Raw genomic sequence first — 21,360 nt, 5'->3', positions numbered from 1 at the left:
CCGCCTTCTTGCGCAGGTTGAGGAGGCAGAGCAGGCAGGTGAGCAGGGCCTGGCGGCTCTCCCGGGAGCGCAGCCGGCGCCCCAGGCGGCGGAGCGGCGGCAGCAGGCGCCGGCGGGCCAGCGGCAGCAGGCGGGCGATCAGGGCGCGCAGCAGCGGAGCGGCCAGCGGCGGGGCGGGCATGCTGCCCCCGAGCCTGCGGACACAGCGGCACACCCCCGGCTGACCTGCAGTAGCGGGGGTGCTCGGCAGCTCCTCACGTTTTGGAACGTCTGAGCTGAGCGGGAAGTTGGGGGTCCGCACCCCCCTGAGAGCGGGGGCTGCTTGGGGCAGGCTCGAGGGAGAAGCACAGGAAGGGGCTCCTTCCCGCCTCTTACCCTCTTTGGGATCCTTGCTGCTCCGGGACACCACTCAGCTCTTTCTCCCGGAGCAGCCTGGACTGCTCAGCTTCCCCAGCGTGAACCTGCCACCAGCCCAAATGGCAGGAACAGCTCCAGAGCAAGGGACAACAAAAAAAAAAAAAACCCAGCTGTTCATTTAAATGCCCCCTCCTCCCAGGCCCCACATACGGTCCCTGAAAGTGATACTGTTTCACAGCCGAGGCCCCATTTGTCGGGGTGGCAGTGTAGGGGAGATAAGGGGGGCAAGGGAGGATCAACATCTTGCCCACCACAGAAATGTGGGCTGGCAGGGTGGGGTTCTGTTTCACTGCAAGTCTTTGCCATAGCCCTTGAGCAGGCAGCTGAGTCCAAAATATGCTTGCCTGTCATTCCCTTCCAGTGCCAGAAATTGTCACCCTGCTCCTATAAGGGCCAGGAATGCAGATTAGGTGAGCCAACAAGGAGAGTAGGCAAGGGATGGCCCAAGGCGTAATACACTGAGGAGCAGTTGTGTACTCCTCTGAGAAAGAGCTTTAATTTGGCTCCATGAGTGGCTCAAGAGCAGGATAGTAACGAGTGTCCTGCACTTTCCAGCTGTGTTCCAGTGTTCTCAAGCTATGTTAGCCTGGGGCAAGCAGCCAGGAGAGCAGAAGCTAGCCAGAGTGAGCGTGCAGGCAGGAAGTTCCGTGGTCATGTCTGTGCCCTTCTACTTCCCTCCTGTGCCGAACCTTTGTTTTGTTCCTGTGGATGTCTGTTTTAATTTCCTCCCCTTGTTTCCTTCCAAAACCCTGCCAAGGCCCTACTTTTGGCTCTCACTCAAGAGGAATTTAGGAGAATGAACAGACATGAGGGACCAAAAGCTACTGTTCCATTTCCCTGCCTGCCTGCTGTAAGCTGTCCCTTGCCCAGTAAGTCCCATCCAAGGGTGGTTAGCTCAGCCAGGGTGACCTTTCCCAGCCCCATGGATTCTTCCCAGGGAGCTAGCCATGGATGAGGAAAGCAGGCTGGCCATGCCTCAGCACAGGGACACCATGTGCTGAAAGCAGAAACAGCTCCCCGATGGTCCCAGAGCTTCAAGGACCGGGGTTGACGTCAGCCCCTTGGGACTGGCCTCCTGGAGGCTCCTGGGCTCCGGGTCTGCTGTGGTCAGAGGCCGCGGCGCAGGCGCAGGGCTCTGCTGCGCGCTGCCGCCAGCTCCGTGCTGGCCGCCTTACGGGGAGCGAGAAGAGCTCAGACGAAGGAAGCGGGAGCCAAAGCTTTGCTGCAGCTATGTCAGGGTTTGCGTTTCCCCAGGAGGGAGCATCTCCCCTTCCATCAGGGAGGCAGTGGGTGCAGTGCTTGGCCTGCTCTTGAGACTCCTGGGTTCAATGTGCTGCAGCCGATCCTGGATAAGCCTTACTTAGTGCCTTAATTTCCCCAGCAGTACAGCTCCACTGGGAATATCCTCTCCTTGTGCAGAGGGCACTTGCAGCATCCTACCTCTGAGCTGGCTGGGGACCACTGGGATGAAAATGCAGCATCCTAGGTCAGTGTTAGTCATGACAGTAATGGAGGAGAGTGGACATCTTATTCCACAGGGAGCTTTTTCCTAGGAAAAGCCCTGCCTGGGCTGGGGGAACTGATCTTCCTGCTATCCTTACCAGAGGAATCCTGTCCTCCAGTCCCACGGGGAAAGGGAGGTGCTGACCAGGTGCAGAGATGCTGCAGCACGTTCCAGGGAGCATTGCCTCTGTGTGTTAGGTTGTATCTGACTGTAATGTTGCCGAGATACACAAGGGAGTGGATGGAAAATACTTTGGGAGCAAAGGGGCTGTAGTGTGTGGCCTCTGCAAAAACCTGTTCCTTCCTGGGGAGAGAGCGCAAAAGGCTCTCACCCTGCTTTGAGAGCCAGATGCTTGCAACATCCCAGCACTGGGAAGAAAGTGGGGCAGGGCTTAATTGCCAAGCTCTTGGGACTCATAGAAAGGCAGATTTTTGTCTCTTGCCAAACATTCAGAGATCTTGCCAAGTTACTTTCCCCATCTGGAAGGTATGGGTCTTTAGCCTCCAAGTGGGCAAAAGTACAGCCCAGGGAGATGAAGGGATGTAAACTTGCTCTTCTGTCGAGTAATGCCCAAGAGAGAATGCCACCTTGAAAGAAAACAAAATCGTATCAGTATCTACTTCGAAACAAAAGATCTAGGCCAAGATACGTAGAGCTTTGCTGTAACTTCTGTGATCCATGGAAGAATTTCTGGTCCTGCAATCACTGCTCTGTCAAACAAACAAACACTTTTTACTTGTCTGTGTTTCATTCCTCTCCACCAAGGGACTCAAAATTCCTCACCAGATGGTTGACTTATGTTTTGCTGGGTATGTGTCAAGACCGCTTCCTTTCAGGCATCCCTTTTCTTTATTGTATTACCTATTAACTGATGGGAAGGGCTGAGATCCACTGCGGCTGGAGCCAGACAGCACCTCCATCTCCTCTGGGAGAGGATGGACCCATTGGGAGGCCACCTCAGAGGAGGCATGGCTGGAGGGTCATGGGTGTGTGACATGCCAGTATCTGGGCAGGAGATGGCTGTGCTACCTCCTAGTGCAACTCCCCTTGGTTGCTGCTACCCTTCTGTGGAAGGAATGTCTTCTGAGCAGTCCTGTGCCCCATCACACAACAAGCAAATCTGGCAAAGGCCACCCGAGGAGTGACCTGCCAGCACTCAGCCTGCTCCCAGAACAGCATCTCTGCTCTGTGGGAGGGCAAGACCCTCATGCCATCTCAGAGGCAGGGGACAGAGCAACCATTGGCATAGACTGTTTTATGATAAAATCTCCAAAGGATTCAGCAGGGATCATGGGAAGAAGGGCATCTTCACCAGCTGTATGAGATTTGCTGCAAGTCTTGCTCTGGGCAGCACTGGGAGCTCTCAGAAGTGGCAGGGGAGGAAGATGAGAGTCAGGAAGGCCAAGAGTATTTTGATTTAGGAAACCTCACCCTTCTGGCAGGGATCCCAGAGGGTGCTGGTGATGGGGACAATGGTGGCACCCAAGCACCCAGCCCCATGCAGGAGGAGCACAGGCCATTCCTGCTGATGAGGGACGCAAGTGCTATAAATAGGTTGTTTAATGCACTGCAGCCAGGCCTTGGAAAGCCCCAGCCCATGCTCATTCCCTGCTGCTGGCGCTGAGACAGCAGCTGTTGAAAAAGGCCAAATGCAGCAGCTGCTGGCTGGCGCTCCTGGCCCCTGCCCCAAGTCCCAGGCCTCCTGCTCTCCTTGTGGGGTGGCTGAGACCTTAGCATCCCTTGGCACAGGTGCTGAGGCTCTGTACTGGTGTTGGTGCTGCTTCCTGAGCCAGCAGTGACTGCAGGATGCCGCTGGTGCTGGAGGGACAAGGAGGACGAGGAGAGGGCTTTCCTCCCTGATAACCCCTTGCAGTAGTGGGGAGACTGCCGTGCCTGGCTGGGAGCTGTGGGGCCATGCCGGAGTCAGCTGCTGCCCACCCACGAGCCCTCAGCTGTGACTGTCCCCAGCCCCAGCTTGAGATGCTGGGCTGGGCCCCCACACCCCTCTCTGCTCACACAAAGGCCCCTTGTGCCCACGGGAATGACATTCCTGCAGTCGTGGGCCTGGGGCAGAGTGAAGCGTAGCCAAGGGGGAGATGCCAGAGCCCAGCTGCTGGGGCAGCTGGTGGGGCCAGGTGGGGATGGGCTGCGCTCCTGGCCCCCTCCTGTGCCTGGGGGATGGACATGAGCAGGTGGTGGGAGAAGGGGAACCCCCAGGGAGGGCAGGCAGCTCTGGGCTGTGGGAGACAGGACCAAATGAGGTGCAGGAAATTCTGGGATGTTGGGGAGCAGGAGCAGTGGTGCTGTGCATCCATGGTCGCTGCTGGCCCACCCAGCATAGACCTATGGGATTGGTGTGGGAAAGGCAGAAGTGCTGGCTAGTGCCTGTCCCAAGACAAAGCCAAATCTAAGAGCAGGTTTGGTCACACCTGGTCCCCTTGCTACTCCCCTCACCTCAGGATTTAAGGCGTCTGCTGGACGTCTTCCTTGTCCCCTTTGCAATGAGGGGGATGAGCCAGGCTACTTTTAGTGGCATTAGCTGGCAGCTGGGGAAGCCCCCACCTGCCGACCCCTTGCTGATACTGGTCTGCCAGCTGCTGGGGCCGACGAGGGAAGGGATCTGCCAGCTGGCACCCAGAGGGAGGGAGGGAGGGGGCTTCTGGTAAGGCTATGCCAGGGGCACCTGTCATCCCCAAGCCAGGGTGTCACCATCCCCTATAATTGGGCCTGTGTGTGCGTGATGAGGCCCTGCAGCTGGGACAGCTCTGCCTGCCTGCACCCCTGTTCTGTCCCACCTGAGTCTTGTTTTGCAGGGGATTTGGGATTGCATGGAGGAGCAGGAAGCCTGGGCTGGCAAGCCCTAAGGTACTCCCACCCCACAGGGAGTCAGCTCAGCTCAGAGGTAGTCAAGCGACAAGCACAAGTAGCCCACCTCCATCCAGCCCTGGGGAGCCTCTGTAGGAGAGGGCAGGCTTGTGAGGAAGCTGGAGGGTTGTTTCCTCCTGTCCTGTCCATGCTCTGAGCCAGGCTGGCTTCCCCAGAACCGGGTGCTGCCCCACTGTGGGGATGCTGGTCCCAGAGAGCTGGGCTGGTCCAAAGGGCACCCGTATAAGGGATATTGAGATGCTGGGATGGATGAAGTACACAAGGTCACTGCTCTTACAAATGCTGAGTACCCCTGGGCCATCCAGGTTGCAATGTCCTTCTGGAGTGTGAGCAAGGAGCAGGATGATGCTGACAGCCAGTCCTGCTCTGAGCCACGCTGTGAAAAGCCCCACTATCCAGCACTTCACTCTCATTTTTGTGGAAAGCTTCTGCTTCTAGGTATAATTGGCATGACCTCAAAGGAAGCAGGGGAAAATATTCACTTCCCACAGACTGTACCCAGGGAAGAAATAAACCTCTTTTGGTCTCTTTCCAGGGTCCAGAGTTCCAGGCTGCTCTCCACTTCCACCAACTCCATAGTTAACTCCATCCTATCCTTCTTCCCCTTCCCAGCCTCCACAAGACACCTTTCTTTAAGAGCAGTGCTCCCTTCCCTCTCTCTTACGTGGTGTTGCCCCATGTGTAAGCATTGAGAAAGGAGAGGCAAGTTTTATAAAGTCCTAGGGAATGTGGATGTCTCCAGCCCCATAGCAAGACCTGCTCTGATGGTGCTGCTCCACTTGTGCCTGAGGCTGGGCAAGCAGCGTGACCTGGCCTTGGCTCTGCACTAGCCCACGGTGAGCAGAGGGAGGACGCAGACCCCAAGACACCTCCCAGACCACAGGTCTAACAGATCTGTTTATTCCTGGAGAGCACAGTGAGCAGGGTGAGGAAGCAGAGCTGCCGGGCAGACAGCAGTGGTTATTGCTGCAGGTGCATCCTCCAGCGACAACAGGGCTCTGGGGAAGCAAACTGCCTGCCTGCCTCGACAGGGCAGGGGACGGGCCCTTGCCCACTGCCAGGCTGGAGCCACCCCATTACCTCAGAAGACGGTGAGGGGAATGGAGTAGCAGAGAGAAGTGCAAATATGTTGGCACTGGAGTTCATCCACTTTGGGCAAAGGAGCCCAAGATAAGAGGAGAATGTTACAGTATGGGAGGATGAGGGATTGGGAGAAAAACCCCAACTTTGTGCCAAAGACCCCCATAAACCACCACACTGCTCTCTGGAGGAAGGCATTGCCTCTTGGGTGCTGTACCCCTTAGCCCTGCTGTGGGCCATGACCAAGGGCAGCGGATGTCCCAGGATGTCCCAGGGATGGGAGGGGAGGCCAGGCTGCTGTGACAGTGATGGCATAGCTGTGCCTGTGTGGGCAAGAGGAGCTTCAGTGCTGCACTACAGGGTTGCATATGTTCATATGATGGAGGAGCCCCAAAACATTCAGTGCTTGAGTTGTAGAGCTTGACGCAGTGGTGGGCTTAGGCAGGGGCATGGAGGTGGAAGGGATGTGTTGAAGGCCACGCAGAAAAGAGCCAGCAGGCTCCACGCTTTGGTCGTGCTTAGTGGTGATAAGTACGGTGCAAGGGCTTCATGATATCGAGTGTGGCCATTCCTCCTCCCAGAAGGCCACTGTGGCTGCCTCAGGAACCTGCTGCCTGAGCAAGGCAATATGTGCTGATGCTCCCAGGTGTGGGTGCAGAGATAGGCAATGTGTGCTGGAGGGGATGGGTCAGCACTAGAGCAAGTGATATGAGTGTCCTCCCCTTCATGCCCCAGCAGCTGCCTCTCCCTGCTCTGCAACTGGCCCCCAGCTTGCCACCATGCAGGGATTCACAGGTACACCATGCTGCTCGCCCTCCTCCTGTTCTGGGGTGAGAGGGAGCAAGGGGATGTGGAAAGAAGCCCAGCCCAGAAGAGGAGAAGGGAATCCCCTGCCTGCCTTAACCCCTGGTCCACTGGAGAAGATGGTGTGAGGCTTGCTGGGAGGCAGGGCTGGTGGCTCAGCATGGGATAGAGCAAGGGGGAAAGTATCCTGTATCCACAGATCCAAGGGGAGGCACTTGGAGTGGGCCTGGCCCATTGGGGTGTCCCAGCTGCAGCAGATCTGTTGTAACTCCTAGCCACACATCGTCAGCAGCAACCACTGGGAAAGGAGAGGGAGAAGGGGTGAGCAGGGTGCATTTTTGGCATGTCTTCATGAGTAAATTTTAACAGCCCTCCATGAAACACAGAGCCTGCAACAGTCCTATTTACTCACCTTGATCTTTAGGGGTTCTTTCCCTACCCAAGGGGCTGGAGGGCTTTCTACCACCCACCCCAGGTGCCCCATTCACCCTAATGCCATGTCCCCTTGTTTGCCACCCCAACTTTCACTGGGCTGAACTCTCACCTCAGAAAGGTTCATGACAGCAGTGCCACTACCTTCAGGGTCCATGCTACGGAAGAATCCTGCAGGGACGCAAACAAAGTGAGCAACACATCTCTCTGTTCCTGCCCTCCCTGCCCCAGGGCCATCACTCACTGAACATGGTCTCCAGCTTCAGGAGGCAGCAGACAAAGTTGTCAAAATCCACGCCCATGTCATTGTCTGCATAGCGCGCCACCACCACCTGATGCAGCTTGTTGTTCAGCTTGAAACCTGCAAGGCAGGGAGCAGTCAGCCCCCCAGGGAGGCAGGAGAGCAGGGTGTAGTTGTGAAAGTCCATGCACCCACACAAAGTCCACCAACCCACCCAAGAAAGGGCACTGTGTCCAGCCTCAATAGGAAGCAGGGATGCTCTCCCTGCAGCCACATATGACTAGTTAGCTCAGTGATCCACCCCAGGCCTCTGCTTTGCCAAGATGGGATTCTGCAGGTCAGAGGAGGTCAGAGGCTGGGACAATCTTGCGTGCATCTCTAACTCTGAGGCTCCATCACTTGGCACAGCTGTGATACAGAAAGCCTGGTGCATACAGGGGCCACATCTCACTACAACAGGTTGGCTTCAAGCATGCAATATAGGCTGGTTACACTCTTCTCCTGCTATTTAGGTCAGGACTCTGACAGCAGGAGCCCCCTCCCCAGCCTCCAGCCCAGTCCCATCCTTCTCCAGACTTACCGGCTGACTCTAGAGCCATGCGCATCTCATAGGAGCTCATGGTGCCTGACTTATCCAGGTCATACTGCCGAAAGATCGTCTGCAAAAACATCACAGAGGACATGAAGGGAATGCTTTCCTCTGGCCTCCAGGCTGACTGTCCCCCCTCCTTGCTGCCTCAGGAGGGGTCCTACCCCTGTGCAGTGCACCCTGCCCCCTCTTCTCCTCACCAGCCAGCTCCGGATCTTGTTCCATAGGATCTGAAACTCTACCAGCCCAAGGCGGGCACTGCCGTCTTTCTGGGGAACAGAGCGTCAAGGAGGTCAAAGCAGCCAGGAAAGGGCAGGGGGTACAAAGGCAAAGCTACCAGATCCCAGCCACAAGAGCTGAGAAAAGCCTGGACATACCTGGCCTGCCCAATTTTTCCCCCAACCTTCCCCTCTATCCTATGCAGCATCAGCAAAAAGCCTGCAACCCAGTAAGGAAAGGGTAACACTTGAACTAGCGGCCATGCCACTCCCTGGGAGCAGCTGTGCTGCTGCAGTAGGAAGCACAATACTGTGCTGTCCTTGGACCAAAGCTGGGCTGACCTGCAGCAAAAAGGAATGTTGTAGGGCTGGGCTGGAGGACTCAGAGGTGCTCCTTGCCTGACCTCCCAGCTGCATGTCCTTGTACAAGCAGGACACTGGCCATGGCTCCTGTCACTTGACTCATCCACAACACCTAGACAGGATGGTTTGGAGGAAAGAAACCCAATAGTCCTTGTTCCCTTTGAGGAGTGCCTCAAAGGCTGGGTGGCACAACAGCACATCTGGCTAGGGAGTCTGTGGGAAGTGAAACATAGGAACTTCCTCCTGGAGGTGAAAGTAGAAGGCATGGGGTGGGACTGTGTGGGGCTTTTGGTGGCAGAGCCAGGCCTAAGCAAGCAGGGGAAGTTATAGCCCTTGCCAAAAAACCTGCTGCTGAAGTTGAAGAGTGTAGGGCAGGTGGCCCTGAAGCTATAAGGACCCCTTCCTTTCTTCCCCCAGTTAAATAGCTTCGTCATTGCTGGAGAGCCAAGCCCCAGCTCCAAGAGACAAGTCTTGTTTCTTGTAGGCTAAGCGCCATGAAAACCAGCCCTGGCCCACAGCATCAAGAGGATACATCCATCAGGTTGACCATGTTGCGGCAGGAGTCCAGGCTGAACCCATCTGTTTTCAGATCTTTGTCTGAGGAGAAAGGAGGAGGTTGAGCACTTGCACCAAAACCCAACCTGCTGAGCAACCTGGGCTGCAGGGAGCAAGGAGTAGGAAGGGTAGTGCTTACGTCTAGAGATGACTCTGTTCAGAATAGTCCGAAGCTCAAAGACGCTGATTTCCATGTCCTGGAGCAGAAGCAGAGTTAGCATCGCCCCTTGCCTGCTCTCCACCCCACTTGTAACCATTGTCCCCCTCCTGCCTAAACATCTCTGCCTTAGTCACAAAACATGAGGATGCCATCACATTTCTTGTACACTCCAGAGGAGTTTCGGTCACAGCTCTTCCCCAAATCTGCCTCTGTCATCACACCATCCCTGCAGGCAGCTGGGCTGAGGCACAGCAAAGACGGACTTGTCTTGCAGGATGGGACTGAGCGAGTGTGGGGTGGGCTGGAACTCCCATGGCCAGGGGTTCGGTTCTGTCCCCTCCCCTCTCCAGAGGGCTTTCCAGAGCTTGGTGCAGCCATACCCACCTCCCCTGCCAGCTGCTGGAACATGTTCTTGAAGCTGTCCTCTATGTCATCCTCAGTTATTTCCTCCTGGGGTGATGCAAACCAGAAAGAAGAGGTTAGTGGTCAAACCCAGGCTCTGCCCTGACTTCCAGACTCAATAAACACCAACTGGAAAGGAAGCTCTTCTTTGTTCTTCTCATCTTCATTCCCACATCCCCATCGCCTCAACCTTGCCAGCCCTCTGTAGCCACACTGACAACCCAGACTCAGACAGCCACCTCCTGCCTGCAGCTCCCCCTCCCAAGTGCCAGAGCCCCAGCACTAGCTGATTCAAAGTGGCAGCTCCTACCTCATCCGCCAGATCTGCCGAGATCTCCTCATCCAGTTCCCTGGGGCAGAAAGGGGAAAACAAAGTGATGAGCAGGGTCCCCAGCCAGCAGGCTGCCTGCAGTGGGGAACATCCCACTGCTCACAGACACGGGGTGTCCCTCCCAGGCCAGGACTCACGCTGTGTCCGACTGCTTCTCGGTGAAGACACGCAGGACGAAGTCGGCCTCCTTGTGTGGCTCGAAGGTGGAGGGCACAATGATGTACTCGCCGGGGGGCAGCCGGATCTGGTTGCTCACCTCCCGCAGGTTGATGAAGGTCTCAGACCGTGCCCGGGACTGGTTTCGCAGGAAGAAGTCCTTCTTCAAGTGCACATTCTGCATGCCCTGGGCCTGGGGGAAGGAATGTGCTTGTGGACCACAATGGGAAGCACCCACAGGGAGTGGTGGGACCAGTGTCAGCCCCATCAGTTAGGACAGCCCTGCCCTGCCCATCCAGTAGGAGCCACCTCTCCCTCCCACATGGAGGTGCCCAGCTGCCACTAGCACCCTAGCCAGAGCCAGTGCTGTGGGAGCTCCCATGCCACTGGATGCATCAACCCATTTTTGCCCAGTCTTGTGCTTCCCTCCAAGATGGGGTAGGCTCTGACAGCTCAGGACGTACCTCCTCAGGAACCTGCAGATAGGAGGGAAAAGGGGAAAAAAATCAGAATCACAGTACCTGCCCCATCCCTTACAGCTGCAGGGAGCACAGGATGGGGGACATTAGCCCACAGCTGGCCAAAGCTGGTGGAAAAGATTTTCTTGAGGACTGGGGTTGAGGTGGGACTGGCAGGGCTGAGCCTGTCCCAAGGAAGAAGCCTTGGGGCAGCCAGAGGTTACCTCGTACACAGCAAAGCCGATGGTGTGCATGTCACCTCCCACCCGCCGCTCCCGCCGCCGGTGCTTCTGCATCAGAGCCACCAGGAAGCTGCAGGCCACCTCATCATCCCCAGGGTCATCATCTTCTTCCAGCAACTTGATCTTAAACTGGGGGTTGATCCAGAATGTGGCTGGGAGAAAGGGGATGTATGGATGAGACACCTGGTTTCATCAAGCTGCCAAGAGCACAGACGTGGAGGCCAGAGGTACCTGGGTGATTCCTGCAGCCCCCAGCAGTGCTCCCCCGGCGCCACGTGCCCTCAAACACCTGTGTGTGCCATCTGCTGAGCTCGTCCTTGGTGAGGGCATCGGGGGTCAGGTTGCAGATCTCGAGCCTGGAGAATTCCCTCATGAAGTCTCGGAAAGACATCCTGTGGGAGGCAAGTAGGGGCTGAAGCCAGGGCACTGCTGTGGGGAAGGAGGAGAGAGCAAGTAGCTCTGGACCCAGCTAACATTTTAGGAGAATTGAGTGACAGTAAAATCTCTTACCCTAAACAGTTATAGCTTATTTAAAGCCTTGTGCTGGGTTTGGGTAAGAAGGGATGTTTACTCTTCCTAGATGTTTATTTTGCATTTAGTTGGCCTGAATTTCCTTCAAGGGAGGAAAATTATTAACTAGATAGATAAGAAAATGCTGGCAAGCTCTCCAGTGCTGGGAAGCTGGGTCATTAAGGTAGGTCATGCGCTTCAGGTGAAGCATGACTGCAGGATCTCTCCCCGGCTCCTCTGCTCCTTCCCAGACCAGCTGCTGAAATAGAGCAGCACTTTGCTCCAACACTCACCAGAACTCTCCATCCTCCATCTTCAGCTGCAACTCTTCCCTCTCGTCAGGGTCAATGTTGTTCCACTCAGAGGAACTGGAATAGCAGGAGAGAGACAATTAGATAAGGACTCCTGAGAGCAATTCAGAGCTGGCCCTCAGCTCCTCTCTTTCTGATGCGAAGGGCTCTGCACACTGTGAGCTTCCCCTCAGCATTGCCCCATGTTTGACTGCTCTGTGTGCAGTGCTTGCTGGCCTGACAGAGCAAGACTGCCATCCCTTCTGTCCTGCTTACCCATCACTCCAGGCTCCAGTCCACTCCACCTGACCCCAGGGGTTCCTGATGCGGATGAGTTGTTCCTGCTGACCCCGGTAGTTCACCTGCCACACACCAGACACAGGAGGTGGAGTCCATGCCACTGGCCAGGCTGCTATTGCTATTAAAGTCTAATCTAGGTGACTCACATCTCTGAAGGCTGTGACAGAATAGGCATGGCCCTTCACCAGCTTCTTGAAGGTCACTGCTTCCATATCAAAGGCGCTTGTGATCTGAGGAGAACGTATAATGCTCAAGTCAGTAGGACTGAATTTGTGTAGACTTATCCCTACTCCTTCCCTCCACTGTGTGGAGAATTCTCCTTGCTTTGCATTGCTCCAGCCAAGAGAAGTAGCAGGTAGCAGCTCCCTGTGCTCAAAGGCTGCTGGTTGTGGACAATTTAAAGACAGTTTCTTTAGCAGAGGACCCCGAAGATCCATCAAGGAACCACCCAAACTTCAGAATTTAAAAACCCTGCTCCAGGTAATTTGCTGATGCAAAACATGGCCAGAGTTATAGGCAGTCCCCTGTCCTGCACTTGAGATGAACAATCCTGCTCCATCCAAAGGAGCCACATGTTGTGCTGCAGGGCTGTCACAGTGGCTCTGGAAAGGGTGCTGTGGTAAGAGGGCAAAGAAGTAACCTTCCACCGGTGTCCCAGTGAGGGGACTGCTGATACAGCCTTGGCTGTGAGGCCTCATTTTGGCCAGCTATGGCAGAGCCCTGGCTCATCCCGGCACATCACTTACGTCGATGGAGCAGCCCAGCAGGGACCCCCTCTCCAGCGCCTTGCGGATGATGTGACCCATGTTGCGTGGCGGCCGCTTCAGGTCGTACATCTCTGCCACGCCACCCGTGAAGTCCTCGAAGCCCTCGGTGGTGCTGCCCCCCGAGAGCGACTCGTAGCAGCCGTTCAGCCTGAGGGGCGTGTGAGGAGACAAGGAGGTAGCGCACTGCCGCTGCCCTGCCACCCAGCACAAGCAGGGCCAGCGACAGAGGAGACTCCCTTCCCTCCACCCCGCACAGGCAGGTGCCCTACCCCATACATGCCCACCCGCCCACATGCCCACCATGGGGATACCCACTTGGCATAGGCCTTCTCCAGCAGAGCGCTCCAGAACTCGGTGCACTCCGCCGAGTGGACAAACAGAAGTTCCCCATCCTTGGTGGGCAGCTGGTCATCCACCACCACGTCCACCCACTCACCAAACTGCCAGATCTGGGGGGTGAGGAGGGAGCGGGTGAGCTCAGAGCATCACATGGCTTGCTCATCCCTACCCCAGAGGGATGGCCTCAACCCACCACCCTTGCTTCTACCACAGCCCACCAGCTGTGGAGGGCCAAAAGCTCCCAGCCCACCTGGAAGTGAAAGATGCCAGCATAGTCCTCCTGGAAGCTCTGTCCATGGGGCACCACGCGGTGCAGGAGCTCCTCGTTGAGCGTGAGGGAGCCAATGGCAGCCAGCAGCCAGCAGTCACCTGGGGAATGAAAGGAAGCTGGTATGAGTACCCATCACCTCCCTAGCTGGGAGGGTAGGTGATAGATACTTAGGAACCCATGGTGTGCTCTCCTTGCAAATGTTTGGGGCTACCCAGCTCAAAAAGTCCATGGAAAAACCAGAGAAGGTCCAGCAAGCATAACTCAGAGATCCAGGCTTGCTCAGCCTGCCCACAGAGACAAGTATTAGCTCAAGGCAACAGGGAATGTTCCTCCTTCACCTAAAGCCTGTGTCCAGACCACCACACACAGTCAGCACCAACAGCCCCCTCCTGCAGCCATTTATTTGGACCCTTCTGGAACTCATTCATATGACTGCCCTCCATATCTCAGACAGCGAGTTCTGCAGCGGAATTACACTTTGCATGTAAAAAGCCATTTTAGTAAGCAAGCATTTTCCTGCTGCTGCCCCAGCTTCTCAAATTGCAAGCAATGCCACCGCACTTTTCCTTCCGAATGATCTTAACCACAAGTGCTGCTCCAGGCCAGAACTGTGCTTTAAATTCTTTTACTTGGTTCTCTTTTCTCTTTTGTCTTTGAAGCCTTTCACACCTTAGCCTTGAGCCTGCATAACCTGTAACCGGGCTGTGGTTTGACAAAATGCCATTTCTGAGTTTTTAATGACAAAGTGAGCACTACCACAGTGCTTTGGGCTGTTATGCACTCCAGTTGCCACCTCAAGTTTGTCCTAATTACTGGATATATTAAATGTAGTCAGCTCTGAAAACAGCATGCTAAATGTGCTAAGGTATACAGTACTCCCAATCAAGTGCCCTACTTGCTCCCAGTCAGGACAACACTGTCTGTGGTACCAAGATCTATTTCTGATGACCACAAAATCCCAGTTGTGGTGCAACTCTGCTAGCCTACCCAGCCCATTCACACTTCTCTCCTTGCCTCAGTGCCCTCGCCTTGGGAGACACTCCTGGAGAAAAGACACTTGTACACCTCTCAATACCCTTCTGCCACACCACATTCGTTAGCAAACATTTTGTCACCACCACCACCACCACCTCAGTTTGTTATTGTCACGCAGCTGCCATCCCTCACCATTTACCAAAGCAGGGAGCCTTTGGAGCAGCTCCTGGCATTGTTGTCAGCATGTGTGAGGCATGGATGCACCCAGAATCTCCACTGATCTCAGCATCGTCAAGCTGGGAACGCATTGACTCATTTTTGTGGAGCTTTAACCTAGAGCTACTAGGAGGCACAAGATGCCCCCTGACTTGCAGTTTCCACCTCACTGAATGGAAAGAACCACCCAACCCTCCCCACTCACTACTGCCTGGACCAAGGTCCAGGGACAAAGCTTCAACACTCACCCAGAGCCCCCTGGCAGATGTCTGTCCGGGTGGCACCACCAACGATGAACTGAGGGTCATCCACTAATTCCTGCAGAAGGACAGAATCAGATGCTGGTGCTTGACCTTGGCAGGGCCTGGGCTTTAGCAGGGCTGGTACCCACTGCAGCTCTGACTCGAGAGAAATGGTATATGGTCCCTGTGAGATGTAGCCCACCTGCCCTCTGCTAGGGAAGGCTGCTTGACTGCAACCCCAAGGCCACCACGGTAAGGCAAGGCAAGATCTGCTGTAACCACGGGAGGACAAGGCTGGATGACATTCTCCTTGCCCTCATGGCACCAGGGGATATGCACTCTCAAAAGCCCCAGCTACTGAGAGTGACACATCCATGCCATGACACCTTGAAGCAAGAACACAACCCATCTGTTTTGAAGCCCACAGTCTGCTGCCCAGAGGAAGCAGTGCCTGCTAGACACAGTGCTTTTCTGAGCAGACACTCATGGGGAACGACCCTTGGGAAAGTGGCTCTGCAGCACTCCAGGGACTTGGAGCACTGAGGGGTGCCAGCAAGGACCAGTCTGCAGCTCAGCACACCACATCAGTGCAGACGTGCAGGGCAGGGACGCCAGCCCAGCCTGAGAAGAAGCAAACCCAGCACTTACCGACGGACGCTTCCACTCCACTCCCCGTGTCTTGCTGGAGTGTGGCCCCAGCTCCTTGAATCCAAGGGCAGTTGGGCCCGCTGGGAATTGAGGATCCCTGAAGAGGGTGCCACTCTCAATGCACTGCTGCTTGAGGGCCTCATAGTCCTGGTTGAGGTACTTGATGGCGTTGTTGTGCTGGCCAAGCCCCTCGGCTCTCAGGCGGTCTCTCTCAACACGAGCAGCCATCCCGCCAAAGGGCATCATAGCTCGGCACCAGCACCGCTACCTTCCACTCCACTCCCTGCAACACAACAGGCACAGCCACGCTGAGGCAGGGCCCGCTACCTTCCCCTCCCCTGGGGATATCAGCCATCACACAGAGCCAGGCTTGGAGGCTGAATCCCCAATTCCCCACCATTCCCACAGCAGGGACCTTCTCCAGCAGCATTGGCCTGGCACAGTGAGCCGAATGACACCAGAGCACCCCAGGGTGGGCATGCACCCCAGGAGAACCTCCCAGACCCCATCCCCAGCAGCAGCCCCGTTCTGAGCCCTATCCTCCAGCCTGGCCATTGCAGCCCTGCTGTCTTTAGGGAACACCAAGGGGACAAAGCGGCATTGAGGGCGGGCTGGGAGGAGGCAGCCCCCCCAGCACCTAGGTCATGGGTCCTGCCTGTCCCCGCTACGCCAAAAGGCTGAGCCCGGAGGAATTTCAGACGCTTTCCAACCTCGTCAGCCTCTCCTCCCGGCGCAACTTTCCGGGTTCTTCCTTCGTCCCGGCTCCTCCTCACCCGCGTCAGCAGCCGCCCGCAGCTTCTCCCACCCGCAGGGGCCTCTCCCACTCCTTTTCCCTCTTCTCCGAAAGCCGGCCCGGCTGCCTGAGCACTGAGTCAATAGGGGCGGGTAGGGAGGAGCCCAGCGGGGCGCAGATAGTTCTATCTGTGGGGCCAGAGAAGGACAGGGAAGGAAGAGGCGGGACGGCACACAACACACAGGGAGGATGACTCAAGGCTCGTCGACCGCCAGTGGAGCAGCTTGATGGGAGATCCCGGGAAGGGATTGCGGAGTTCAGTGGGGCACCCCGGCACCAGGAGAGTGGGGCAGGACAGACACCACAGAGCCCGCATCCCGCACTTCTCCCTGCTCTGGCCATCCTCCCGGGGCTTTGCCCAGCAGCTCACGGCCAGGAGCTTCGAACCAGCTTGACACAGCTGCCAGGCATGTCTGGTCCCGCAGCCCTGCCCCACCGTGCCCGCTGCTGTGGGCAAGTCCCAGCTCACTTCCCGGCGTCCCGCTGCCCTCAGCCCTGTCCAGGCACAATGGCAGCAGCCAGCACTCACACCCACCGCGCTGCCCAGACTGGAAGAGGCCTCTGGCACCGTCTGGTCCAAGCCTCCATGCAAGCAGTGTGACCTGCAGCAGGGCCATGGGGCAGGTGCCACTGCCCCCAGCCCACTGGCATCTGTGGCTCATCCTGCCCCACTCCCCAGCAATCTCAGCTCCTGCTTGGCTGGGCTGGTGCTGAATACTTCAGAGGTTTGTCCGTGTAAGAAAGTGGTGTAGTCCTTGGGTAAATAAGCCAGGAGCCAGCAACCCACTCAGAGCAGCAAACTCGAATGCCAGTGCTGGCCCACTCCCTCCCCAGTACCCTATCCCAGGGGAGCAGGGCACCGCCTGGCTCCAAAGAGGCGGCTTTCCTTGTCCTGAAGTGCTGTGATAGCTAAAGGGACTGCAGGCAACAGTGAATAGGGTGCAAGCTCCTGGCACATGCATAGGGCATAAACTTGGCTGCTAACCCATGTGGCTGTCCTAGCCAGAAGCTTTTCAGAAGAAAAAATTTACTCTTCCCCATCACTCTACCTGCTCTGGGATGCTCTTAACCCACTACTCTTCTCCAGGGAAGTGCCAGCCCTTCTCTCCTCTACGATGGTCCCAAATCTATGGAGCTCCTCCTACAACTCCTGCCCCACAGCACCCTGGCAGTCTCTCCCAGTGGCAAGGCACTTGGTGCCTGCAGAGCTGGCGAGATGGCTTCTCCAGTCCCAGACACTTCCCAGAACAGAGGGGCCCTGAGGGAGGAGGGATCTCAAGTACAGCTGCCCACACTGCCTCCAGATCCCACCTCACCACCTCCCCAGCACTTACACCACAACCTGCCAGTGGCCAGGGAACTCCCCCTACCCACAGCCCCTGACAGGTTCCCTGCACCCTTTCCCACCCTACCTACCAGCACGGGACATGACTGCGGACATGGGGAGCTCTGTGCAAACACGGGCACCGTACGAGTTATTCTTAGCTCTGTGGCTCAAAATACTCGGGAAGGCCGTGCTCAGTGGCAGACGGAGGTCACGCAAGCGCAGACCAAAGGAAAGCATTTCACACCCCAGAATGGGAGAGGAACCACATGGGTCTTTTAAAGCAATGGGGTCAGCTACTGACACCTCCCCAGGCTTATGCTGATGGACACTGCAGGTCCTCCACGGAGGAGGAAGGGTGTCATGAGACAAGCCAAGCCCCCAGGGCAGTTTTCCACCACAGGTGACACCCAACTACAGTATGATGCTTTCCAGTACTCGAGGCACCTCTGATCCCTCCCAGGTGGGAGTGAAAAGACACACTGGTTCCTGCAGGCTCCCTGACACCTTGTGCGCTTTAGCGCATACTGCAAAACCCTTGGCAGCATCATTGTTGAAGTCCGGCCAAAAATCTTTGCAGACCTCTGGATTGCCAGCTGCTCTTGCAAATCAACGGAAGTGGGGAGTTCCCTTCCTCAAAACCAGCCCTGACACACGGTATCCCGCCGCATACTCAGCTCCGGGCAAGGCGTCACAGCCGCTCGTGGCATCCCACAGTGCTCAAGCAGCTCTCAGGCCTTTTCCAGCCCTCCAGATGACAAAGATCCTCATTTCCCACAGGCTCCCCTTTATGTTACCGCATCCCTTTGACGGGATACGGGCTTGGCTTTGGGGCCGGCAGCGCATCCCGGGACGCTGCGGTATTCAGTTTACTCGCCGCCCCGATTGGGAAGCCTCTGGGTCTCTACGGATGCGTTACCTAATGCAAAAATCCCCGCAGATGGAAAGGGGATGGGAGGGGTAGGCATGCCTAGATAAGCTTAGAAAACAGAGGAAGCAGCCGAGGAGGGGGAGACGGACGGACCTGAAGCCCTGCCCGCCCGGCGGCGGGCTCCCCCCCGGTGCTTAACCCCAAGCTGAGGGTCGGACAAGGGTGAGGATGGGGGGATGGACTTACGGAAGCTGCTGTCGCCACCGCCCTACCCGCTTCGGCTCGGCCCGGCCCAGCCCAGCCCGGCTCAGTACAGCCCCGCGGAAGGTGGAGTTTCGGCGGGCAGGATGTATGAGCAAAGCCGGGAGGGCAGTGGGAGGGGGAATTAAAGGAGCAGTGGCAGCTTACAGACGCTGGGAGGGGATTCTTGATCCAGGCTGATGGTGAGGTTCTGTCTGCTGTCACCCTCTCCCAGCTCGCAGGGATGGAGGAGTACTGCCGGGATGGGGGTGGTCCTTCCACCATTGTTCTGAGGAAAGGGTTGGGTCCACACGGAAACTGGGGCTGGAGGGAAAAGAGGAAGCATTCCCCTAGGAATGCATTAGAAGGTGACTGCTTCACACTGCCGGCACCCCAGCGTAGCTAGGTGAAGCTCTCTACGGCACTTTGTCCCAAGGATTTATTGACCTTCTGGTGCCACAGCTGAGTACGGTGGTCCCACCGGATATCCCAGACTGTTATGTCCCTTCTCCCTTCCCTCATGCCTGTGGGGACTGTGCCCGCACCACCTCAATCAGTGGTTCAGATGGTCACGGTCAACAACATCACCACCAGCTGCACCTGCGTGTCCCGGCTGGCACCACCTTCCCCCCCGACCACCAGCTGCCCCTCGCTGCTGGGTGCCAGCAGGGCCCTCTCTGGGCAGGTCCCACTGCCCTGGCGTTTTCTACAGCCACACCGGGGCTGCCCCTGTGCGCCCTCCGTGACTCAGGGTGCAGCTATGCTGGGTGGTGCTGTTACCAAGGAGCATGGCCACACAGGGCTTGGCACCCTGGAGCCCTGTGTGGCTTAACATGGTTTTGGCTGGCATGGCATGGCTCAGCATGGATTGGCACAGCTTGGCTGGTGTGGCTTAGCCCAGCATATCTGACACAGTCTGGCCTGGCACGAGCAGCTCAGCTCAGCCCTGCCCCAGGAAAGAGGCTCTGTATTGCCATTCTTTTGGTGCCAGGGCTGAACAGGGTGAACTTAATGGGTGTCACCAGCCCTGGAACTCCCTCTCCTTCTGTGGTGCCTGTTTGCAGCTGGGGAGGCTGTGCCCATACAGACTCACTGCAGCATCTGCCATCAAGCCTGTGCGAGCCCAGGCCTCACAGGGCACCTGCTTTCTACCTCACCCCACCTTGCCCCAGGGGGTAAATCCTTCCTAAGCAGGGAGCAGGCTGCACGTGGGGCCAGGAGCCATGTCCCTTGCCTGAGGGAAGGGCAAACCAAACATTCAAAACCAGCTGTAGCGTGGTCCTGCTGCTGCACGCACAAGGGACCAGTCCGATCCTGGCCAGCACCCACTAGAGCTGTCCTGTTCCTATACAGGGGACTCTGTTACAGGCAGCTTGTTCTGCTTGTTGCCATCCTAGTGCAGAGACGGCCTTGGGGTGCCCTGCTCTGGGTTGTTGCAAGGGCTGCTTCATCTTTTTCCCAGCCAGGCTTGCCACAGGCTGGAAGCATAAAGGGCTCTCTGCATAAGGGGGACATTATTCAGCTCTGCACAGAACTGCAGGCAGCACTGTGCTTTCAAACAGCAAGAAGCCTGTAGGGCCAGGGCTTGTTCCTGCTTTGGGTTTGTGCCCGTCCTTTTGACGCTGTTGTCCTTTTCAGCTCCTGCCTTATTATCCTTCAGTAGCCTCCAAAGCTGCTTTCACAGATCCCTCTCCTGGGGCAGGAGACAGCTCCTCAATAATCCTGTCACAAAGGCTGTCCCACGTCCTTCCCCCTGTGCTTGAAAACTGTTTCTCTAAAACACCTGCAAAATCTCTTTGCAATTTCCTTGTTTCCTTCCCTCAAGCTTTCCTTTGCAGTGATAGCTGCAGGAACTTGGCAGCAGGCACGGTTCTTCTTTCTGTCTTCAGTTTTTTGTTCTCTGGCATTGCTTCTTCCCTTGTCCTTTGGCTGTGGGCAGGAGGGTCTTTTGTCCCCCGCCAGTGCTGCACTGCTGGCACACGAAGCCTGATCACAGTGAGGTGGGGATGGAGCTGCGGTTACTTGTCCGTCTCTTGGCAGCCCCAGACCAGGCCTCGCCTCTCCATTGTGCCATCCTCCAAGCAACGGCCACTGTGCACAACGTAAGGAGCATAGCACGCAGCAGGCTCCTGGGAAGCACGCCAGATCCAGCCTGCACAGAGAGCAGCAGGGAGTATCCTGGGGCCTGGCTGCTTGCTGTCTGTCCCAGCATTCAGGGGATGGCTACATATGAGCAGCATTGTGTTTTGGGAAAGTGCTGCTCCGTGCTCCAGGGGTCTGGCACTCCTCATGCTTTCCCAAAGGCTGTAGCTGCCCACCCAAACCAGGCGTCCAGGTTTTGAATGGATATTGCGGGAGTGGCTATGTAACCTACTATTGGAACAGTAAGGGTGGGCTGACATGTGGCACGAGGCTACCAGTGGAACTCCCCCACCACATCATTCCCAAACCATCTTCTTCCATTGCAGCCTCAGTGCACACAGCTCCCCATCTGCCTGCTTTTAGCAGCAGAGTCCCTGATGCCTCTGCAAGTCAGAGGGAAAGCCAATCATGCTGTGAGAGCCTTTGAGCTGTGGCTGAGTTGCTGGCAGCAGGGCAGGGCTCGTGCTCATGCTATTCCCCACCCCTCCTTTTCCATCACGCATGCTCCTGCAGCCCTGCAGCAGCTGGGGTCCTCTCTTCCCAGGTCCCAGCCCCCAACCCACTCCACAAAGAAAAGACTGCACAAACGATAGC

General features: G+C 56.6%; 1 protein-coding gene across 2 annotated transcripts; it reads right to left on the bottom strand.

The window, feature by feature from the left end:
- Positions 1–5,691: 5,691 nt before the first annotated feature.
- CAPN11 (calpain 11) lies at positions 5,692–18,701 on the bottom strand. Of its 2 annotated transcripts, none has more exons than XM_053973720.1 (22): positions 18,631–18,701; positions 15,397–15,679; positions 14,755–14,824; positions 13,295–13,413; positions 13,021–13,154; positions 12,685–12,853; positions 12,085–12,168; positions 11,915–12,000; positions 11,642–11,716; positions 11,070–11,230; positions 10,821–10,990; positions 10,603–10,614; positions 10,120–10,331; positions 9,962–10,001; positions 9,634–9,699; positions 9,229–9,286; positions 9,067–9,131; positions 8,154–8,222; positions 7,945–8,023; positions 7,368–7,484; positions 7,236–7,294; positions 5,692–6,989 (listed from the first exon to the last, which is right to left on the bottom strand). In XM_053973720.1, exons 2-22 carry the CDS (start codon positions 15,640–15,642, stop codon positions 6,963–6,965), a joined length of 2,118 nt encoding a protein of 705 aa, XP_053829695.1. In that variant the 5' UTR covers positions 15,643–15,679; positions 18,631–18,701; the 3' UTR covers positions 5,692–6,962. The 2 variants fall into 2 exon arrangements, with proteins under 2 accessions (XP_053829695.1, XP_053829696.1); XM_053973721.1 differs by lacking the exon at positions 18,631–18,701 and adding an exon at positions 16,107–16,172.
- Positions 18,702–21,360: the final 2,659 nt, after the last annotated feature.

This window comes from Vidua macroura, chromosome 3, assembly GCF_024509145.1.
Source record: "Vidua macroura isolate BioBank_ID:100142 chromosome 3, ASM2450914v1, whole genome shotgun sequence".
NCBI classification, from domain to species: domain Eukaryota; kingdom Metazoa; phylum Chordata; class Aves; order Passeriformes; family Viduidae; genus Vidua; species Vidua macroura.
Note: the sequence above shows the minus strand (reverse complement) of the source record. Positions and strands in the feature narration are given on the sequence as shown.